The sequence below is a fragment of the Hetaerina americana genome, unplaced genomic scaffold, assembly GCF_022747635.1.
Source record: "Hetaerina americana unplaced genomic scaffold, ioHetAmer1.1.p SCAF_2, whole genome shotgun sequence".
NCBI classification, from domain to species: Eukaryota; Metazoa; Arthropoda; class Insecta; order Odonata; family Calopterygidae; genus Hetaerina; species Hetaerina americana.
In genome coordinates, this window is record NW_027286763.1 from 29,024,490 (window position 1) to 29,048,659 (window position 24,170).

The 24,170-nt window shown below is 40.5% G+C and overlaps 1 protein-coding gene across 1 annotated transcript in view; it reads left to right on the plus strand.

Moving 5' to 3' along the window:
- The window catches only part of Nagk (N-acetylglucosamine kinase), an 82,533-nt gene extending 58,878 nt beyond the window's left edge, over nucleotides 1-23,655 (plus strand). Inside the window, exons 3-8 of the mRNA XM_071585374.1 lie at nucleotides 4,350-4,448; nucleotides 10,569-10,710; nucleotides 18,401-18,511; nucleotides 19,388-19,511; nucleotides 22,245-22,419; nucleotides 22,520-23,655. Of these exons, the coding sequence (XP_071441475.1) occupies nucleotides 4,350-4,448; nucleotides 10,569-10,710; nucleotides 18,401-18,511; nucleotides 19,388-19,511; nucleotides 22,245-22,419; nucleotides 22,520-22,858 (990 nt within the window). The 3' untranslated portion in view covers nucleotides 22,859-23,655. The remainder of the gene's footprint in view (nucleotides 1-4,349; nucleotides 4,449-10,568; nucleotides 10,711-18,400; nucleotides 18,512-19,387; nucleotides 19,512-22,244; nucleotides 22,420-22,519) is intronic.
- The last annotated feature ends 515 nt before the right edge of the window (nucleotides 23,656-24,170 follow it).

The following is a 24,170-nucleotide window of genomic DNA, read 5'->3' on the forward strand; positions in this document are numbered from 1 at the left end:
CTAATCATTCCCATAGTATTGATTTGACTTGCTTCCATCCTTCCAATGATGATCCTGAGCACCTCTTAAGCTGACTGCGAAATCAGTTTGTTCTGTAGTCCTTGTATGTGGCTGCCTTTACCTTCTTTGGAATAGAAATTAATGAATTGGTCAGTTTCCTCCATCATAAATGCTACTAATTAGTACATCATAAGTCTTCCTCCCACCTTTTCCTAAAAGTTGAAGTAGTTCTGCTGGATTGTAGTTTATCCCTACACCCTATTTGAAGTCACTTCCATTAATGGCCTCTCCATCTCGCCATTGAGAATGTCTGGACCTAAGCTATCCCTATCATATTCTCTCTCTACATATGTGTAAGGTTGCTGACCTAATGTATTTACCATATAGTTCCTCTATACATTATTTACATCTTGAATCTTTTCCCCTTCAATCAATAATTTACCAACCTTATCTTTCATAATGAGCGCGGATTTTCCATCGTTTATTTCTGATAGGGCTTTCAAATTCCTGTAGTGTCCCAATTTCACCCTTAATTTGTAAACATTCCCTATTGTCTCACTGAACTTTATTATGCTCCTTTCGCCGTATTAGTTTCCCCAACTCGGTTTAAAAGAGGAAACCGCGGGTTTAAAAGAGGAAACCGCGAATAGCTCACGCTGTTCCTAAAACTAATCCGAACTATAATATAGTCCAACCGAATTCCCAGCCATTTTTCATGTTTTACCTGCGCTTATTGCGTTGTTTAAACGGGGTATTCATCATGATCTAAATCTGTGCCTAACAGTAATATAGTCCAAATGAATCACGGGGTATTTTCCTTTCGTGTATAACCTACTCCTATCGCGTTTTTGAAACTACCATAAGTGTTCATTATGATCAAACCCTGTCTCCTGTAGAAATCTATTGCTTTCACCCCGTGGCCATCCCCTGTTCTCCCCACCCGTAGTCCGCTACCTCAACACTACCTTTTCCTTCTCCCACCGTCGCGTTCCAATTCCACATCATGTTCAAAGTTATCAACTCTTTCCTCTCAGGAACACGGAATTATTTTCTGTAAAACGTCGTACGCATTTTGTTTCCTCCTCCCTATGAATGCTTGCTGGCATGTAAACCTGATTTGACTAAGTTCGTTGTTCTAGCTCCTATAGTACTTCTATTGATTATACAAGTACTATCTAACTTAACTGCACTATGTTTACTAAGCGTTTTCCTAACTTTTTGTTCAATACCATTGCCACCCCTCGCTGGCTCTCCCCCCCTCCTCTCTATATTAATCTGAAAAAGCTCTAGTAATCCCCGCTATTCCTCCATCTCATCTCGCACAGCCCTGAGATGTCTGTATATTCTCTCTATATCTCTTGATTCATGTTTTCTAATTTCTCTGTACTCAGCTTAGTCCTAAAATTCAAAGTCACTATTCTAACTTGTTTACTCCTTTTGTGCTCCTTTTTCGTTGATGCTGTTGTCGCGCTCGCTTTGCAAAGATTTCATGAGATGATGAACGCGGAAGCCTTACCTCTGCCGCCGCTGGGCAGGACACACTGCCCAGTGGACTATGTCCAGTAGTTGCCTGGACTCATTCTAATATCTGTATCCATTATATTTTCTTGGACTAAATAATTAATGTGGTTCTGGTTTCCTTCCTCTGCTTATCATGAGATGATAATTGAGTGTGTTGAGCGTTGATCTATTGACCCAAGGATCTGGGCTCAATGCCCGGTGACTTTGGAGATTCAGATATTCACCCAAATGGATTCCTTTTTCCGATATCAGGCCTCCCAGGCGGTGCTTGAGGGACTTCCCTACCCTGAATGGGTAAATTTCACAACCTTTGTAGGGGTTTTTGCAAGGTGAACTCCACTCTCGACCATTCAAGCCAAACTTCATGTAGGTTACCGAGGTTTTATCATATTGGTTGTGAGTGTTTTTGAACTATCAATAAAACGAATAATATGCTGCTATAGTTGCATTATTTATTTTGACAGTATTCTAATTTTTAGTCTTGGTATAACATGGCCCTCAGAAAGTGATTTCGGTTGTAAACCTTTTGACCGCCGTCGTTGCACTGGAACTGACGACAACCGGGAGCCTCCAGTTCGGTTGGTTGCTCGGCAGGGGAAATATCGCCCTCTGCTGTCCCGACTGCCTCTCGCACCACTCCCCCCTCCAAAACCCCGTCGCCGCGTTATCCGAATCCCTTTCCCGGCTCCGACTCGAGCTATCCTTCCGACCGCCGTGAATTGCTTCATCTTCTTATCACCTACGACCTGCCTTCCGCTGGTATTTATCGTAACTGCTACGGAAACTATCGAAAAGCATACAATTTCCCCCACTCTCGCCGTATAATTTCCGCCGCCAGCGAAGTTATCGAAAGGCTGCGGTTCTTCACCACACAATGAAACGATCCAGGTGGCGGGGAATGACGAGACATCTTCAGGTCAAAATCTACGTTCTGAAGGTAATCATGAGAAGGTATCATGAGGGGGGGTATCATGAGGGGGGTCATCATGAGGAGGTGCAGTGAAATGCACTCTCCCGTGAAATATCGGGAAACTAATTCCAGCGATATCCCGAATTTGCGGTTTAGTCTGATAGATGACCCACCCGGATTTCCAACCTTGGATCTCAGTTTCGAATCCTGTCTCGAGTCATGGTGTGCTGATTAAAACCATAGTGCCTGGCTTAAGTTTGATGAGGAAACAAAAGTGGCTCCTCAAGGTCCAAAAAACATTGGAAATGAGAAGAATTACCTCTTCAAAGAACAGATTTAACTATCGGAAGGCCTCGGATGTCGAAATTTAGGGAGATGCCTCTGGACACCTTCAGCTACAATTAATTTCCGGGAAGCCATAAGAGGAATAGGAAACATACTGTACTTCCTGGTAACAATGCGCCGACCCAATACTTAGTCACTTCAGGTGTTCTCCAAGGAAGTGTTATCGGACCTTATTTGATCCTTCTTTACGTCGACGAAATGAACTCCGTGGTAAATTGTAAAATACATTTATTTGCCGGTGGATTACAGAGATAGCCATTATTCTGAGCCTGTAGTAGCTTTAGCAGATGACCTACCTGTAAATTCTATGCAATGCTGGTGCGACACTTGGCATTAGAAGTAAAATTTTAAAAAATGCGTAGCGATGAATATGTGGAATTGGCGTAGTTCCCTTCCGAACGCCTACTGCATCAGGAATACCGAAATAGAAAGTGTGGATTCAATTAAATACTTAGGCCCTACCCTCACTCACGACCTCTCCTGGGTGAAACATATAAGTGGGCAAGGCAACCAAAAATTATGAGATACTGGAAAAGTATAAGCTAAACTTCTTAGCGTATCCAAAATATGAGAGGAGCTAGGCTGGCAATCGCTCACGGAGCGAAGGTAAATTACAAATTGAATCTCTTGCATAAATTGGATGGATGTCTCTGCAGCAGTGACGTTGAAAATGTATTATTACCCCCATAGTAATATGATAGGAGAGATTGTCAATAAAATTAGAGGGATTAAGTGTAGAGCAAATAGATTTAAGATTTAATTCTTCCCACGAACGGTAATGGATCAGAACATCTTTGCCTGACCTCGCCGAGGAGGAAAGTATTTTGTGTCAAAAGTAGTCTGGTGTAACCCCCTGCCATACACCACAGACGTGAGTACCGGGTGAGCTCCGCACTCATCTTGCTAATTAACATTTGGCTTATGGCTATGACTTTGGCTTACGACTCCGTCGGAATCAATACTCCAATGCAATGGCTATCATATTATATCATAGCATTGTGTTCTTCGCTTAATTAAAAATTGGGTAGGATGACTCATGAGAACGGACAGTAAACGTACCCATGAAATGAAATTTGATGTTTTCAAATAATGTAAAATGTATATTTTTAATTTGATATAAATGATTGCTTGCAAAAATATTATTTAAAATAATTCTCTCGAATAGCCCGAGGGTAAATTATCCGACGAGACGCGTATTAAATTTATTGTAGTCTAATTATTAACGGAAATCGTAAACTTCTCGATGGCCAACAAATGCTGTTCTTCAGTTTAGTGATTGTATCAATGAAAAAGGTGAGGATTTCAAGTAGGCCAGTAGCTTCTTATTGAATCGATGTGTTGGTTTCATTTTTGAATGGGTCACTTTGTCATACTGAAAGATGTGTATCAATAACTCTTCCGATATGTCAAGCGAGACATCGAAAATATTGTTTCTGTATACTTTAAATATACTGATGAATAAATATAGTCTAATATACATTGATATGTATCGTATCGGTAAATTACTTGTCGGACGATCCATGTCCACAGCATTTTGTCTCACTTGTCTCTCTCTCTCTTCTTGGGTGCGCAGGCGCTCGGCATGGAGGAGTGCCAGCGGCGGCTCCACGCGATGGTTGTGGAGGCGAAGAAGGAAGCGCGGCTCCCGGAAGACAAGCCGTTGACCGTCCTCGTGAGTACTCAGCACTTTTCCTCCTTCCTCCCGCCCCGCCCTCACGCACTCTGAGCATTTCGAAGAAACCCCCTTCCCCTCGCCCCTCCCAACCACCAGCCACCTGCCTTCCGTCCCGCCCCCGACCCTCCGCCCTTGGAAGTCTCGCAATGCAACTTTTCGGCACGAAAGAAAAAGATAAAAAATGAAAAATAAAAAATGACTCCTGCCTCCGTTGGCCGCCGCCAGTTGTAAGCTAGAGAGTGGCTTTCGATAGAACGTCCCTATCGGCGAATGATGTGGTGTACCATATCCCCGCAGGCGAGAAATGACCATCGTATTTGAATTATGATGTTAGTGATTTCACGCAGTGAGGTTACTTTCCAATGTCCTTTTATCCTATTCGATTCCTCGCGCAGATAACATTCTTGTCTTGTATTCAATCATTAGTACCACTTATTAATTTCCAGAAATAATAAATGCGTGCTCAAAAGTTGTCTGGAATTCGAGGTTTAGAGTAAAATCCAATGGAAGAAAGTCTCAATGAGTAGAGGCAGCTTGGACTTGGAGAAAATGTTGAGCTGATGGGTGATGATACTTTTAAGAATGTTAGGGAACGTTTGAAATGCCGTGCATTTTTTTGCGTTCAAGTCATGTCCATTTGATATTTTGCGTAATTTATTCAAAAATATTTGCAAATGAAATTTCGTGGATGAAATATTGACTACATATATGTTTGGGATTCTTACTTTGAAATGCTTGATGTGTCAAAAATCTCAAGGGAAGAAAGAGAAAGGGGTTTCGTATTCCCAAAGGTCGAGTTGAAGACTCTTCACTGATCCCGGTAGTGGGTCATTGATTGCGTGAGGTATGGTGAAAGTTTGAATCATGAAAACCTTATTTCATTAAAATAAAATCATAGACAATTTTCATTCAGCTACGCTGATAAATATAATATATAGAAAAACATTTTGCATATTAAATTGTACGTTAAGCTCTGTGATTACCATCGGCGGAAATGAGGGCGAAACAGTGCAAGAACCGTGAGTAGGAAATACTCTACCTTAATGTATTTGAGCTAAGTTTAGATTTAATTTACCAAATTTTAAATTAGAAAGAGTGCTGTTTGTTGGGCACGTTTCCGCGAAAATCTCCAGCATTCCCATTGCGATAAATATTAGGATGCCTCTTACTCCGTCGTCCCAGAACGGCGTAGATATGAGGTCTGGTGCTTCAGTCGCAGGCGATGCTGTTTTGAGATCCAAAAAGATATTTGCATTCGGAATCATCGCATTTCGCTGAAACGCGAGGACGTCTTTGCCGTGGGGCCCTGCGTGTTCGGAGGGGAGTGATTCCACACCAGGCATGCGCCATTAGAATTAAATGTTGGTGACTAACGTATGTACTTCAAACGGTGTAAATAAATGTAACATTCAGCTTTGTACGTACTCGAGTACCTGAGGCTAAAATAGCACTCTACGCATGCGTCGCAAGCAAAAGGCTATTCTGAAGCGTGCCTTGCTGCTCTCGACTTCTCAAATGTTTCATTTCGCTTGCTTGCATGGAAAAATACTGCGATGAAATGAAATTTCCCTGCCCTGATGGAAATTGCTTTCCTGCTGGTTTTAAGGTATCTGAGAAAGACACACTTTTCAAGCAAGCGAATTCTTATTATCTCTTTCGGGTTCAGGGTAATTGACAGTTTTATGGTAATAACGCCCAATAATGCTCAATTTCTAATTACCAAAAGACGACTCGTAGATGTTCATGTTATGGAAATTCGACTGTTTTTTTGGGCCTTATTCTCTGCCGTTAGAAAAAATAAATTATTCTTTTTCCATTTTCGTAAGTACTTCTAGTGAATTAGCTGCTCACCAGTCTCCCTTAAAGAGCATTTTAGTTTCGATAATTTATCATATGAATACTTTAATTCGAAGCATGCCTGAAGCCATACGTGTAATTTCAGTTTCCGGTAGCAAATATGTAACTAATGTTAATGTGTCACAGGAACAAAATGTCTAATGATTCAGACCATGGATAATACTAACGGAAGTGAAGGAGGAAATCAAGTAAAAAAGTATGCCTTTTTACGCGTAGTATATAGTTTTTATTTTAGATGTTGATATCGGGTCAACGTTTTAAGTTAATCCCGATGCGATCGTTAATCTTCATAATTTGACCTCGTTATTGTTATCCAAACGACCGAGAAAAATGGATGAAAATATGCTTCCACCATTCCTCAAATTCTATATTATGAAACCCAGCACTGCGCCATTCCTGGTGCTAATTGCTGGAGTAAGACCCTTGATCACGAACTGTTATTTTACGAGAGAGAGAAACAGGAAAATCGCGTTATGGTAACGACCCCGATAAGGGTGGATTATGATACTAATATGATCCCGGAAAGAACTAATGGCTGGGTACCCCAATCTTCATATGCGATGTTAAGGAAGCAAGCGTTCTTACCTTTTTAAATCGCCTCCGTGTTAGTATGCTTAGGTATTACTGTCTATGAGACCCCTTAATTCCTCAAAACCAGCTGCTTGCTGGCCTCCACAGAATTAAGTTCTAATTGATTCATATGAGTATAAACCGTCAATTGACCAAATATAATGGTGAAGCGGATTGTCTCGCGCCCGTTGATACGCTTTCGTTTTTGTAATTGCGATGTTTCTTTTTCAGTTGAATTTTAATCTCCACGTCAATTCACAGTTTTATTTAAGAATGCGTTCTTAAGCTCGAGGAGCACTATCTGCCTTCCTCAGCGATAGTCTTCGACACGTTGTGAGGCGGCTTGCGCATGGCATCTAGTGCCCGGCGTACAGACACGCTCTTCCGCTGAAAGCAATGCGAGTCCAGAGCCGCCGCCGATTTTCTTCGCGGTGAAGCTGTGCGGTGTATGTCAAGTCGTGGTTGACCTACTGACGACTCCGGATGTGCACCTGGCCACATGGAGGTCAATATGCTACCCACCCGTAGTCATTGTCTTTGTCTAGTTATTCTTAGATAGGTTATGAGTTGCAATTATTTGACAAAACTTTGACGTAACGAGCGACGGATTAATAACTCAAATATGTCCCACAGCCACATGCGTACATGCACGGCTACTTGCAGCAATAAAATGCATGCTGAGTATATGGCGGTAGGTATTTCTTCGACGTTTTCCATGGAGGGCAGAAACAAAATTTAGACGGATCCCTCCTGATTTACGAGCGACCGTGGGAACGTCAGCGCAGTGTACGCCTGCTTCCTTCTCTCGCAAACACCTATCAGTGTACCTAACCCACTGATAACAGGAAAGCCTTTAAAAAAGTTAGATATCATGCGAGAAAACATAATTTGCACTGCTAGATAACGATGGTCTTAGTTTAGGCCCTCTCAGGACTTCAGTTTACCACTTCGCCCTGTTGCGAATTATGTTTACTTATGGCAGGAGTGGCCTCCACTGCTGATATGCACCGTCGCCATCAAGTCTGTCCTTAGGTAGGTTTAATTGGAAGAGGATCTTGCAGACTTATTTGTTCCATGATCTCCCTTTCATGTTTAAGTGCAATTATTTCCATTTCTGCATTTTCCAGTTTGCATATCTCGCAATTTCGTCCCTCGACGTATTCTACCATATATTTTAGATTAATTATATTATACATTTCTGAAGGTAATTTCTCTCCAAAAAATGTGCATCCGGTTGTCTGTTCTTTGGCTTTTCATTTCAATTACCTTGTCATATTCATTAAAAAGAAGAACACAATGTATTTTTCCACTGTTCTCCAATTGTGTTCTTCATTTAATGAACATGAACTTCCTCAAAGTTGAGTCAGAAAGCATCGAATACCTTTTCATATCTTCGACTATAATTTTTATTGACTTTCTTTTCAATGTAGCCACGCTTCTCATTCTAAATATCGCCACTCCTATTTTTTGTCCTTGCTTCTGAGCCATTTAAACGAAACTCGAAACAAGGCCTTTTTTGAAACATTTTTGTAAATAAATTGTTCGCCTTTGTTTGTCACTTTTTTACAAAAAGCATTTTTTTCCAAAGATATCCTCGCCTTAATCCGCTAATTTATCTTCTTTGTGACCACATCTCGCTTTATTTTAAAGATTTTCTTTTCTTTACTTATTTAATTCTGATATTTATTTTAACAGCCCGTTCCTGTTTTAATATTTTCATTCATGATTATTTATGATGCTCATCATCGCGTACCCTTCACCCTTTTTGATGATTAACAGTCAGTGTGTCCTAAAGCCGCGGTACACTTTCGGCTAATGCCATGCCAAGTGCCATTGGTCTTCTGCCCTGGAATAATATCTTTGGCTGCTGCACAGCCATTACTGCTCGCAAAACCGAGATAGTACAACTGAGTGAAGAAAATCATACCTTATCCGTTCAGTAGATGTCTTAAAATTATAAATCGCTCCGATACAATTTTTAGACCGAAGGTTGAAATTCTCGCTCATACTCCGTTTTCCAATTTCTCTCATTTCTATCAACGAATTCTTGACAGTGCAATCTATCGGTGCTATCAAATTCTAGGAGTAATCGAAGATTTAGTACAGTCCAGAGTAAACTTACAATAATTTCACCAAAAGTTTATGGAACTAATTGGGTTGAATTTAGATTAATTTATGAAGGTGGGATTACGTATCATGATATATATGTATATATTCATTCGCACGGAAATAGATATGAGGGAAAGGGATAGGAACACACAAAAGAAGTACACAGGAGAGGTGGGGAAGGTTTAATCGAGTAGGTCACAAGTGAAATATTTCCTTGATCGGGACTTGAACCACCTCACCACCTAGCTTGAACCACCTAACGCCATCTCCTGGCCAAAGAATCGAAGCACTTGGTAGCATAAACCCCCCCGCAGATTTCAGTGCAAGTTGCGTTTCCTCGATAGCTCAAGTGGTTAGAGCATCGGCCCGAAGAGTCGAAAGATCCGTGGTTCAAGTCCCGGTTTAGAAAAATCATTTGCACTGGTGATCTGCTCGATCTCTATACAATAAAAGGTCGGTTTGGTGGGTGATGGTAGAGTAGTAGTAGTAGATGGTAGGGTGCGACCCAGTACGAAGCCTGACGAGTGAAATTCACGCATCAAGGTAGGGGGGGTGTCAAATTCTTTCCCTGTGCCTGTTGTAGTTTCCCAGGAAGATCTAGTACCCGAAAAATTACTAAGCCTAGTTGGAGCTGAGGGTCCTAGAAACTTCCAAAAGCATCGAATTCGGACCCTCCGGTCAGCAGTCCAAAGCTCTACCCACTAGACTACCACGTTACCCGCAAAAAAAAAAAAAATATATATATATATACTATATATATTTTTTTATATTGTGTTCCTATCCCTTTTCCTTATATCTGTTTCTGTATATATGAGTATTTATTCGCCGTTTGGCGGGATTTCGTGTTTTAATGTGTATATATATATATATATATATATATATATATATATATATACATATATATATATATATATACATATATATATATATATATATACATATATATATATATATATATATATATATATATATATATATATATATATATATATACACACACATTAAAACACGAAATCCCGCCAAACGGCGAATAAATACTCATATATACAGAAACAGATATAAGGAAAAGGGATAGGAACACACATAAAGGACGAACACAATAAAGGTGGGGAAGGCGGAATCGAACGGATCACAAGAGTAAAAATATTTCCTTGACCGGGACTCGAACCTCGGATCTATATATATATATATATATATATATATATATATATATATATATATATATATTTCATCATAAACACAGTAATCAACCCGAAGGTCAGTTTGGACGCGGACTGAAATGAAAATTTGTCATTTTGTGATAGCGTGGTACCTTTAGTTTGGGTGCATGACGACTGACTTACCCACACCATTACTTGACCCGCAATGTTCAAAGGAGGTTCCAGCCCCTGGGACAAGTCCCCCTAAAGAAAGAATTTCAGAAAACATCTGACTGACTTATCACGCAGAAGAGGCGCTGTCCTTCTCAAATCTGATTTTTTGTCATTTACTGCTCTCGACATTCCGGTCGTCTCCATTTTGTTTCTAGTTCAGACCCGTGACCTCCACCCACGCACCTCTGATGCGCCTCTCCTATTTCAGGGTTTGAGCCTCAGTGGCTGCGAGTCCGAGGAGCAGAACAGGGCCCTCCGGGACGGACTCATGAAGAGGTACCCGGACATGTCGCACGAGATCGTGGTGACCAGCGACACCGTCGGATCCATTGCTGCCATCAATGACGCTGGTGAGTTCGCCATCTTCTTGATAGTTGGTTGAAGGGAGTTCATCCATTTAAGTCTCGAAACGGTCGGGGTGTGACTTCACAGCCTACATTGATTACAAAAAATTGTGTCCTCAGACTTTGGGATTCGAGGTCATAGCGTCAAACTTTCGTCCTTGTAGGGGCTGGTCAGTAGGTATCAAGTGCTGCCCAGGCAACTGCCGTGGCACACCTTTGTACCAGGATCGAAGAAGCGGAAGCATGCGGAAGACGTGAAACACTTCGGAGTCATTTGTCGTAATTGAATGTTTCATATGGGACGCGCCTTAGTAGATGTGCAGTACTAATCAAAAGGAACTTGGTTCCATTTGGTAGTTTGGAGTTTAGAATTGTTAGTTGTCAAAGGTGATCAAAAAATACAATAGGGGAATTACGAGTATTAATTCTCATCGCTCGGGCGACAGGTAGCTAGCAGTGCTAGTATTTGGTATCCATCGGAGGAGTTAGTGACACCAGTGAACAATTAGGATTTTCCCAACATTGTATCTACTAATTACTTCGAAACGCGCCGAACGGGCAAGCACGACAGCCGCGAAAAAGGATGAGGAGGAAGAATCATGCAAAGGGAAGGAATGTTTTGATATCTTATAGATCGTTTCTTCGGGTTGGTGGTCGCGTATTTTGCGAGGAGAAAACAAGCTCAAGCATCCGTCAGTGCTAGGTTGACTGCCTACCCTTATTTTGTCGCCGTTGTCCGGTGTGTTGAGGGACCTGAACTATTTCTACCGATACACTAATTCCACATTTTCAATAGTTGCTCCCTAGTTCTTAGTCCTAATGTCTCCTATGGCTTGCATTCCATATGCATGGCATTGCATTTTCTGATAATTGTGCGGCGTAATTTGTTCTTTCATGGCTCTTTTTCTCGAACCACTCATTTATGAATTATTGTTTGATTCTCGAGTCAATGTTTTTTTAGCGGGATTTCAGAAATTCAAACACTCACTTTACATTCAATATTGTGTCTTGGTTTAAAGACGTAGGCATGTTTTCTTCACTTCTTCGTCTTTAGTTTTTCCAACTAATATCAGTTTCCGATGTCTTCACCGCGCGTAATTTGAGATACCCTCTTAGGTCCGATATGAGAGTGATGTTGACGTCCTTTACGTTAAAAAGTGACTTAACGATATCGTTTGCTGTTAGTCTCATGGCGGTTTTTATTTCGTGTTAAGTTTCACTTATGTATGTTATGAGGACCAAGAGTTACAAATATTACGCTTCCATGATGGGTTCAAATTACTTGCGTGGACTAAATTACGTTCATAACACTGGTATTCATTGGTGGAACCCGTACCGTTTGTTACTACCGGTTGTGTGAAGTTGAAGAGAAAGTCCATTATATTATGGCATCACTTGACTCCTTTTGATTTTATTTCAGTTTGTTTCCATGTTTGAGCTCCACGTTAAGGAATGCTTCTTTCATGACGTCTAATCTTTCCGAGTAAAATCCTGCATTGATCATTTAAACACTACCAATAAAAATATGCTGTAGAGGATGATGCTCTCAGGTTCGAATTTTTGCTAGTTCATTTCGGTCGTGATAAAATGAAAAATGCATTTTTGCTACTTCGAACGACTGTTTATATAGCTGTAGGAAAGTGGTAAAATATGACGGTTGAGGTGAGAAGTGAGGCAGGATTCGATTTCCCTTTCATTGCTATTTCTTAATATTTTGGTAGAGAATCGATTTGCGATGAATTGTTGAAAATAGGTGAAAATTTGTTGCTAAAATCAGGGTTGTGTAGACGAGAGGAGTGGAATTCATTGAGATGAAGAATTGCTGTCATTACAGTACATGGGATAATATTAAGCAGGGCGTGGTCCTTCTTCAAGTCGGACATGGCGGGCACAGGTTCGCCCTGCCATCCCTCAACTGATCTATTAGAGGATCGCAAATCAGCTGCGAGTATTCTTGCTGTCCTGAAAGATATGTATTGCCATCGAAAAATTTTAAGTAAAAAATACTCGATTATTACTTAGAATTGAAATTTTTCAGCATCAATCCTCAAAAGATAGGGATGCAAAACGAAAATAAGTGTATGCAAATTAGTTTTTGAGATGTTTACCTCATTATATTGGAGTGTTGGTTAATGTCTCGTGACCATTGATGGGTCACTGGACCTATGAGAAGAATGCACGCTACCGAGTATGCAATTTGAATGGCCAAGTGTGCCTAGATGACTTAATATCTTCCCCTTCATGGGGTTCTCCCCGTGTATATATTTTGACGGCTGGCCACCACCACCCACCCAATTCGCCCCGCTCACGGTGCATTGTATAGGCGAAGAAAACCCGAGTTCGCCGTTAATTGATTGCTCCTGTCAAAAAACCGCGTGTTGCTCCTTAACGTGGTTTTGGGCGTAAATCCCTCTCTCCCAAACGTACATACTTTAAGCCCACGCCCCCCGAGGAACCGTTCCAGCTACTTAACATTTATGGTGGTGCTCTCCCATCCATCGTTTTATAAGTTTTCTATTCAGACGAAACGGTGATTGCTAGACCGTGATTCACAACCCCCAAATGTCATCCAAACCCCTTATTTGGCATGAGCCGTGAAAGATCCAGGGGAGAGATATGTAGATAATCTTCTGGAATCTGAACGATTCTCTCCCGAAACCATTTCTTCGCGTCGGTCAGAAAAGTCAAATTTACGCAGCGTTCGGCTGAGGCCCCGGGTTCTGTTCCGAATCATACCCCTGGATCCAGTACCCACATCCACCCAAGCCGCGCGATTTTCTTGCATAGCAGATGTTCCCGGGAAACCGGCAAGGACAAGAAACTCCACCCCCCCTCAATTCACCTTGCCGACCAAACCAAGCCCCATGGTGATTACAGTGGTTCGGTCACCGCTCTCTTCCCTTCATGATAAGAGCGACGGACGAATCTACTAGATTATTTCCTCAGTTGTTTAAATTTCCCGTCACGGACATCTCATTTCCCTTTTTTTCCATCACCCTATGCGTTCATGTTTTTGGCATCAAAGTTATTTCCGAATCTGGAGGAAACCATTGGGTCGACATAAAAGTCCTTGACGTCCCTCACAAGTCAAGCCGAACAGATTGTGATACACCCTGCCCACTCCATGCCGAGGTTGACGTCATGAACTATGAGGGCGACCCCAGTGATTTTCATCCAGTGAGAAAAGCCTCGAGGATAGATGGCACACCTTCACAGGAATACGAAAGCGCGGAGAGGAAAGATAAAGAGGAAGGGTATTATCCCACGACGAAGGGAAAAGTCGCCGTGGCGTCACTCCTGTAGGGGACGGTGGCAAGGCGACCCCTCCAGGAGGCAAGGGAGGGCCCATGGTCGCCTCCAGGCGGCTCTCCTTGATCTTTGGAGCTTCACCCAACCCCCGGCACATCAGGAAGTCCGCTCTGAGCGGACCGCCTCTCATCAAGTGCAAGGCTGTTTGTTCTCCTCCTTCCTGCAAGGGAGCAGACCACCCTTTCTATCCTCCCCTCGACTGGAGGGTGGGGGGGGGCGTAAATCAGGGGGGCGTGAGTGAGGGGGCCAGAGTGAATTTCCTCTCCCGCGACAATCGAGGGTGTGGTGAAGGGGGGCGGTGGAGACGTCAAACACCCCCCCCTCCGGTGACTCCCCTCTTGAGGGCCGCGCCCACCCTCCAGCACTTCCTCCTTCCGCCACACTCTCTCACGCCGGCGGATGACGGGGGCCCGGACCGGTTTAGAACGGACGACGACCGGGAAATTTGGAACGGGAGCTGGCCTGGAGAAGTCGCGTCATCTTGGGAGCGAAACAGTTTTTCGGCCGCATATCATAATTTCTGCGTTGCGCGCGTTGGTTGGTGGCCACGAAGGGTTGAGTATCGGACGGAGCGGTCACCGATGGCGCATGTTGGCAGGGTTGGGCGCCATTGCTTGCCTTCAAAGAGTGAAAGTTGTGCAAAGCAAAATTCCAAATAAATGTGCTGTTTCATGTCAAAAGGTAATTTGGTGTCTAGGGATTAATTTCTTTTATCGAATATTATATTTCCACTGTGGCCTTTTTGCCTCGGAAATGCTTTAGAAATCCTGAAAAACAACGGAGGTACAATTTATTTTTTTATTTTGATACAATGTAAATAGTTGTTCCAACTCAGCGAACACCGTGGTGATGGGCTGTCAATAACGGCATAATTTTTTGGAATTCTTAAAGTATACCTTAATAGGACAAAATGGCAGAAGGAAAGGTCGTATTTCCACTGATTGGAAAAAAGATAAATCACAGTAAAGATTCATCTCTGAAAGAGTTCTTGCGTTTTTTAAAGAGCACAGCTTAGTAGAATCAGCTGTGGTGGTACCAGTGACAGACAGAAATAAAAGGTTTAATTCACCGAATATACTAAATGGTATTTTAAAATCATTCGAAGAAGTATTGGGAAATCGCCGAGATAAGTCCGGAATCGTGATGCAGAAAACGCTTGTCCACACTGTGTATACACGTATGAAAATCATCGGGGGGCGGCGAAGATTGAAGGGCCAAGAAGCACAGCGCCGATTCGCATTCCTCGCATCTGATTATTCCAACTCTCAGCCCGGCTGGACTGGCGCGGAGGGCTAAGCAGGATGCATTTTTTTTCAGAAAAAGAAAAGAAACACTCCCAACTTTTCCGCGAAAGTGAAGGGAACTGTGACGCAAATTACGCAAAAACAAATTTACTCCAATGATAAGGTACGTTCCGTTGATCCCCCGGGGGGTTATTTTCACGTATGGAATTAGGCTTCTGCGCAATACTCAATTTGAAATCCCAGTCGTTATTCGAAAATCGCCCCTTCTGACCGTGAATCTTTGTGTTCCCCGGAAGTACTCTCGACGTACTGGATTGGGGACGGTCAAAATGCATAGTGCATAAAATCACGGACCTCGAGTCTGCTTCTGTGAAGAAGAAACTGAAATGGAGGACGATAAAAAAGCCTAACAACGATGCACAGTGAGCCATGAACCACCAGAATATACGCGGTTTTCGGTTGCAATTGTTTTTCCATTTTTTTGTCATTTTCATCATTTGTCTTTTCATTATATTTTCTTATTATCTTTTATTTTTTATTAGTTTATTTAGTTTTTCTTCTTTATCTTGTTTTTGTTATTAATTCGTGAAAACAATAGTTAGTGGATGATGTACGATTTATTGGTCGTTGTAATTAGAGAGCTAAATGTTCATGGCTTGTATACTAACTAAGCCTTTAAAAGCGCCAACCAAGCCAGTCTAAATATATAGACTATCTAACTTTGAAAAAACATGGGAAAGACTCGTTGTGAGGCAATCCACGTATTGGTAGGCAATTTATGCGTAGTTTCATGGCGCTAAAGTCCTAGAATTTAGTTAATAGGGATTATTTCATTTCTAGTAGCCTGGATTGAAAGGTCCCGACTTGCTTACGGATAAATTCCACTATTGTTTATTTTTTAGTTTATTTACTTTAACTTGTTATCATCATTTCTTCCCGTTTCCAGAACATTTGCCACTTTTGTGAGATGGGTGATGTGCAACAGACTCCTTGTCATTCATTTTACAATCTCGTTGATAGTAGCATCGTTACAAATTAACTACAAATATAGATTTTTATGACAAAACAACACTCCGTTTTTTCTTCCATGCCCATGTCTGTCAATATATCGACGCCTTTTCCTAGAACCTTGTGCCACGGAATCTTATTTTTAGGCAATAGGTGAGTGATTTACGATCTCATCCACACTGTCAACTTGACCCATATTACATCTAAATTCCCCTATTAAAGTTAATTTGATTTTGATTGTCGTTTGACTGTGGGTCCTTATTAAGAGGCGTTCTAAGTGGAGGTACTCGGGCCGCTGAGAATCAATGGCGGTTGAAATGAATAATTTACCCGCGCCCTTCGAATTCTCTTGCGTTAATTAAAACGTTTTCTTTCCACTGTGCACTCATCATGTGGTCTTCTTCCTAAGGATGTGGGCTTCCGACCCGATGGCGCTATTAGTACCTAAATTTATCCGACAGGAAATTGCTCTCAGAAAATTGTGAACTGCATATATCTTCTGGGTTCAGTCATATGATAAGACCGTGTGACAGTCACCTCGCTGTTTGCCATGACTTGTGTGGAAACGTGCTCTTTGGCAATTGCTATCGCGATTTCGCTTGCAAATTTCGGCACTTTTCGCTTTAAGATGTTTGTGGGGAGAAATTCTTGAGGACATTGTTGTAAACAGCGCGCTCAAGTTCCTTGGGCTCGCGTGCGGTGGAGCTCTCTCTCCCCCCCCCCACCAATCCTCCCTCCCGCCCCTTGCGTACCTCCGGCCGCTCGCACTACCTACTGTTTACCTTCGTGGAAATGAAAATCTATTCTGCCTTTCTCCTTCTCACCGGTGCAAAAGGTAAAAGGAGCTCTCCTTTTTTTTCGTCCCTTCTGCCGCTGAAAGCGAGGGCACGCCTTCTCTCGACGCGCCCTCGCGAGCGAGAGGGGACATGCACGCGCGCGCCCTCCCACCCTCCCCAGAGGAGCGCGGGCGGCCACCCACCACGTGACTCGGGCCGCTGCTCCAAGGTTGCGAAAACGTGGTCGCATTGTGTATGTGAGCGGGGGCAAAGCAACCCCACCCACGGGCGCCGGCCAATCGCGGCGGATAACGGAGTTCTCGTCGACGTGGCTCGGCCAATCAGCGGCGATGACTTTCACTGGCCCGAAGAGGTGTTTTTGTGCGTGCACAAGGAGGAACGCTACGCAACAGTCAGTGGAATGTCGCGATTACGTGCCTCTGCAGCCAGGCGACAGCTTCCAACGTTTCTTGCGGCACGTTAGGCGTACTGTTGTTGGAATTCGTTGTCGAGAAATAAACTTAGTTTTATGGCATAAATATGAATAATGGCATGAGCGTTGAATCATTATTTAGCAGGGTAGAATTATAGAAGAAATATCAAAATATATAGGTTAAATCTTGAATGTTATTGGCGTAATCGATGACTGGGAATAAAAGTATTTTATTCGTTCAAACAAAAAGAATATTTTTATTCTGTTGCATCCTTCAATTAGCATTCTTTGATAGAAACCAATTTGATGTTCCCCGTTATCTTGCCACAATTGTTCCAATTATCTTGGCCCCCCTCTAATATTGCCTTATTCAACAGTCCTATTAATGAACCTTGTCGCCTAAAGGCTTTCTATAAAACTTAAGTTAATGTCTGTTGCCCATGGTTTGCATCTCATTGTGTTGTCAGGAATTTCACTGAGCTGAGTGCAGTCTGTGCTGTTCAATATTTATACCAACCTGGATCATTATCGCAATAAATTATTTATCAGGGACCCTAGAGCAGCACTTCAGTAGGCAGAAATGGTGGATTTTTGTTCTCCTAAATTCAAATTAGTTGTAAACTGTTAATATTGACAATTATTAAGTCTATCTTAAAAGATGTTCTAAAGAAGTCATCCATAATTTGCATCCTGGAAAGGTACAAAGAATATGCATTAGACTAGCAATTGCAAATTTAGCACTGTGACAGTTTACAACTGAGTGTAATATCCAAGCTGAAGCTCTTTGTTTTGAGTGTCACATGCTCTTTCAGTCGAAGCTGAGACATTCTTGTTCCATTTTTATCACAATTTTTTTTGCCAGCTAAACTATTTGGTATAGAGAGTATTTTCTGAATAGTTGACGACAAAAATAATTTTTTTTACAGGTGGAATAGTAATCATATCTGGAACTGGTTCAAATGCCCTCCTCATCAACCCAGATGGCAGTAATCATCGCTCAGGAGGTTGGGGTCATGCTTTGGGAGATGAAGGAAGTGGTAATTGTTCAATCTTATTTCTTCCCCAATGGTTATATAACAAGTATTGGAGCATGTAAGCTGTAGATTATTCTCAAATGCATAAGATAATGAATGGGAAAAGAAAAATACTCTTGGGAACAGAACTAAAAAAATACGATGTAATTCCAGAAAATTGGTGACTTAAGCATAAATAATCACGTTTTATAATGAAAAAATAATCGAAAGTACCAAGATAATTCTATTTATATGCTCGTGTGACTCATCCTGGTTATGAAATGGAAAAAAATATGAAATGTAACCAGAAGACAATTGTTTTCTTCATGGATTTTAAGAAGCCATTCAACTGACCATGTTGAGACAATTAATGTATAAGATATGTTTAAAATGGGATGGATGATTTATCTGAAATGTGTACCTGTCTCAGAGGTCACAAATATCAAAATTGCATGGATATTCAGTATGTCAGTGTTTGGTCTTAGGCTATACCATGGAGTGTTCTGTTATTATAACCTGTGCTTTAGAATGCATACATGGAGGAAATGGAAAAAGAGGCATGGGAAGGATTGGAGGTAGGAATGAAAGTAGTTGGGGAGCTGATCCAGGTCAGTTAGATTTTCTTCAGGTAGCCATTCAGCCAAGGGGTTTCACTCTTTGGTGAGTGTGTTATAGAATCAGTTTGATGGATGCTGGATGAGAATCCATCATAAAAGATGAAGGCAACAACTTTCTCTAGAAACAAAAAGGCTAAGTTTAAGCAATTCGAGGTCATGCATTTATCTTTTGTGTATAAAGCAGTCAATATACATTAAGTATCTTGTGCAAGATACAAAAAATGATTTAACTTTTATTTAAATAAAATGAATATTTGAAACCTGTAATTCTCTGTAATTTTAGGCTGGTGGGTATCTCACAGAGCCATAAAAGTCTGTATTGATGAACAAGACAACTACAAGAAGGCTCCATTCCCCACAGATAGAGTATGGAAGACTATTAAGGAACATTTTGAAATTAAAGAAAGGTAAGAATGTACATAATCATAATGCAGGAGTTACCAACCTGCTTCGTTGTAATGAGGGTTCCCTCTGCAGCTCCTCAAATGAGCAATATTTGATGGTTCAAAATATTATCTGTAAAAAGCTGCCTGCCTCTTTTGTTAATATTAAATCAGCTCAGTGCTTTGTAATCTAATTTAAGGTAATGGACAGGGGAAGTAAGCATAGAAGAGTTTGTGGCCAGGGGTGATACTCATAGGAAGAGTTTACCAAGTGTTTAAGACAGCTATGACAAACTGTCAGGCTTCATGACCACTAGCTAACTTGATAAGTGCAAGTTGCAATCCCTCGATGAACACAGATTTTGTGCATTTTTCTTTAACCTTGTCCACAGTATCTTCAATGGGAATAGCCATTAGCAAAAACCCTGATTAAATTTGTTACCCCGTAATATTAGACTCGACTTAATCATTACATTATGCATAATTCTGTTTTGACCTAAAGTTTTGGGGCATAAAAAAACCCATTACCACACTTGTGCATGCAGATGGAATTTCCTGGAAGGCACTCTCGACTATTTGAAAAATATTTGTTTCCAGAAATATTGGAGGTTGTACTCAGCTTTTTCATCTCCACCTATATTTAGGAGTTCTTCTAAATATTTGATGAGGCCATATTTTCAGACATCTCTCTGTGTTCTTTCTCATCTATCATGATCATCCATTCTGTCCTTTTTTTAAGGTAGTTATAATAAAGGTACATTCTGTTCCTAGTTTTGAATAATAATAAATTTGACCAAATGCAGTTTTTTACTAGATCAGCAACTAGGTGAGAAAGACACCATCCTTTTTAAAAACCCCTTAAACGTTGAAATTGTCCATCCAAGGGGTACGTATTGGAAAGTGCTGCCTTAGCCTAACCTTTGTTCAAATGATGGCCGTAAAAGATACACAAAGCATAATTATAATAAACTATTTCCCTAATTGACAGGGATGGCAATTTTGTTGACTTTTATGAATGAGTACCGCATTGAAAAAAAAACATATTGAACATTCTTTCCTTTAGTCTTTATACTATTTAGTCTGATTAAGTTTGACTAAATGTTAAAATTATGAAAATGAGTCATATACTGTGAATCTGTGAAGAATTGTATTCTGTAAATCAAATACTGTAAATAAAGATGTTCTTGCAACCCGTCTTGACAGAATTCAACTTAGAATAATCCAAATAATCAGAAAACTTAGTCACTACTGTGCGATAGTTGAAATGTGAAAGTATTGATCATTCTAGGAAATACTTGCATCTCCATCCAGATGGATGAACCGTTTATGGATCATTGTTGAAAAAGCATTTCTGTTTTGTAGTTCTGTTGTGAAGTGTCTCACTTCACATCAAAGTTTGAAAGAAGTGTGGAAGGAGGACACTGAGCTCACAATGATCTGCATGCTCTCGCGAGCCAAGAGGCCTCTGGCTGGTTTGTCCAAGTGCCCTCCCTTCACCTTGCTAGATCAAATTTTATGGGAAGGAAGTAAACTCCTCCATCTTAGATTCAGGCTCCTCCATCTGCCCGCTCTACCAATAGACATCCCGTTCCCAAGAGGGTAAGGAACTATGTGCATCCAAGGACCATCAAATAAGAGAATTAAAAACTGTTCCCTTTAAAAGTCGGTAATTAACCTGAATTTTCAAATTTCAAGTGACAACATAGATGAAGAATGAAACTGTGAAATGAAAGCTTTTAGATTTAAAGATAATGCTAAAAATAAAATCCTAAGCCAGTAAGGTGTATATATTGATAAAATGCGCCTTCTCTATAATAGGGTACTGTTATGAAGGTGACATATTTTATTAGGATTAGAATTTTGAACATGTGTTAAAAAGGCATCATTACTCTTAAAAAAATTAAATTGTCCATGAAGATAGTTACCTATTAGCCAAAGTACTCTTTCTAATTAAGTATACACTCTAAATTACTGTTGTTGACTTAGGATTATCTCCTTTCGTAGTACACAAGTGTATGAAGTCTTTTGTAATGCATAAAGTACTGTTCCTTTATTTCACCTCTTTTAACACCCCTCATCATATTTTGTTGGTTGGGTAATGACATTATTAATATTTATTCACACAGTGCATAAATTTACTTAAATTTTACATGGAATAAATGACCCATTCATTCCAAAGAAACTGCGGGAGATGCCACAATAGTAACTTTTAACGGAGTCATCCGCTAATGTGCATTTCAGTGCAACAATTTCAGAGTGTAAAAATCATTTGCCTTGACTGAGATTCGAACCCAGATCCCTCAATATCCATTCGAGTGCTTTAGCCACTTAAGCTACCGAGGCGTCCTCTTAAACTCTGAAATTTTGGGGCTTTTAAAGGAACAAGATGTTGTGACAAAATACCGTACATACAATGTCACAGGTATTCGTATACCGAATATTCGAATACGAATGCCTGTGACATTGTATGTACGGTATTTTGTCACAACATCTTGTTCCTTTAAAAGCCCCAAAATTTCAGAGTTTAAGAGGACGCCTCGGTAGCTTAAGTGGCTAAAGCACTCGAATGGATATTGAGGGATCTGGGTTCGAATCTCAGTCAAGGCAAATGATTTTTACACTCTGAAATTGTTGCATTGAAAGACCCATTCATTTTTGTAATGCTTATGTGTTGAAATATTTGAAAATTTAACTTGTTTGAGCTTTCTAGCAATTTTTTCTACTGAAGAACTTATTCTCTTCCCTATTCTTCCATAGTTTGGAACTGCTGCCCCACTGCTACAGTAATTTCCAGAAGCCCAAATTTGCAGCCTTGTGCACTAAGATTTATGAAGATGCCCAAATGGGTGACAGGTTAAGTCAATGGATCCTCTCAGAAGCTGGCAGAGCTCTTGCAAAATTTGTCCTTGCTCTTCTTCCAAGAGTTCACTCTGTGAGTACAGCATCAAATGTGGAATTTGTGCACTGACTTTGTTTTACATTTTTGAATGAAAAACTTTTGAGACATGTTTCAAAAATAACATTCATTTCAGAACTTGCTGCTCATCCCTGAAGGAATACCGATTGTTTGTGTTGGTTCAGTCTGGAATAGTTGGGATTATCTCAAAGAGGGATTTCTCGAAGAGTTGAACTCAGTCAAAGGGACTCCAAGACTCAACCTCCTGCGTCCGACTGCAACTCTGGCAACAGGGGCGACATATCTTGGAGCAAAGGCTATAAAGTATGACTTGCCCAGAGATTACTCATCCAATTACAAAATCCTTTACAAGTTCAACCCCAAACCAATCTGCAATGGTTCCATGAAAATCAAAGAAAATGGTTTTGCTGACAAAAATGGCCTTCCACAAAACAACCATGCAGTCAAAGCATGACACAATGATTGGAATGAATGTGTGAATTTGTATAGTCTCGTAGAGAAAGATCTTATAAGCTGAGGATTATTTTTGAGTGGAAGTAGGTAAAAAATTGAGGGAAATTGTACCTTGTCTGGCTATTTTAAAATTTTTGCGAATCATTGGTCAAACATAGCTTATTATTTTAAAATTTATTTTAACTCTTTTGATTTCATTTGATATTTCTTAATTTAGTTAAACTACCTTGAGTTTAGGGATGGACATATTTTAAACATATTGACATGAGAGATTGAGTGCTACCAAGAATTTGAAAGAGGTACAGAAATACTCTGAATCAAATATCAATGAGCATCTTTCGTAGTCTTGTGTTTTCAATGTCAGTAGTTCCAGAAGTAGCACCAAGGGACATTAATAGGAGCCCATTTAGTCAGACCAGAAGATACTCACTGTTTTTATTTTGTATGTAATTTATCTCTGCTATTTTATTGAGCTTAGCCTATAAGTGTATGGATGGTGTGTATGCCATTTGGTTGAATGAAGTGTAAGTGAAGAGTGAGGTGTTATTTTCGTATGATCACGTGAGCAGCAAGAATGAATGCTTGCCTGGTGCATGTGAGTTAATGGCACTGTCAATGAATGAAGTTGTAATTAAACCATTCTAATTGTGTTGGGTTTATTTTACATATATATATTCAACTTTCCTCTGTTTTCGAGGATTTTGTACAAATAGTTTGTTTTTTCTGTTTTATGAAAAATGATGAGGTTCTGTACATATGTTTACAATGAATTTGTAAAAATAAAATAAAAGTTCTTTATACAGGGTAACGTCATGTTTGAGATTCATTTTGCTTCAAAATAATGATCCATTCCTATTGTTGTCTTAAGTCAAATAAATATGTCACTTATGAGCACCGTAAAGCCGTGATGATGATGCTCTTGTCAGAGTTAAGAGTGGATTATGTTGTAGATGCTGTCGGTCTTTCATTCAAATCATTATAAATTAAAATCTAGTGAACTTCATGGCTGAGCAATATTTTGATGAATATTTAAGAGAGATAATCGCATGGATCAGGTATGTGTAATGATTCTCCATTGTATATTAATGATTCTCAACGTGGATTTCATTCAGCTCAGTCCACTGTTTCCAGTCCACAATCCACTTGTTTTCAGCTAATGAACAATAAGTACATAATGCAAGATAAAGGTCTGCTCACTATTGGAATATTTTGAGGCTTGACGAAGGCTTTTGACCTCATCATAAATTATTCATTCTAAAACTAAAGGGGCTGAATGAAATCCTAAGGAAATCTCTAGTTTAGCTGAAAACCTT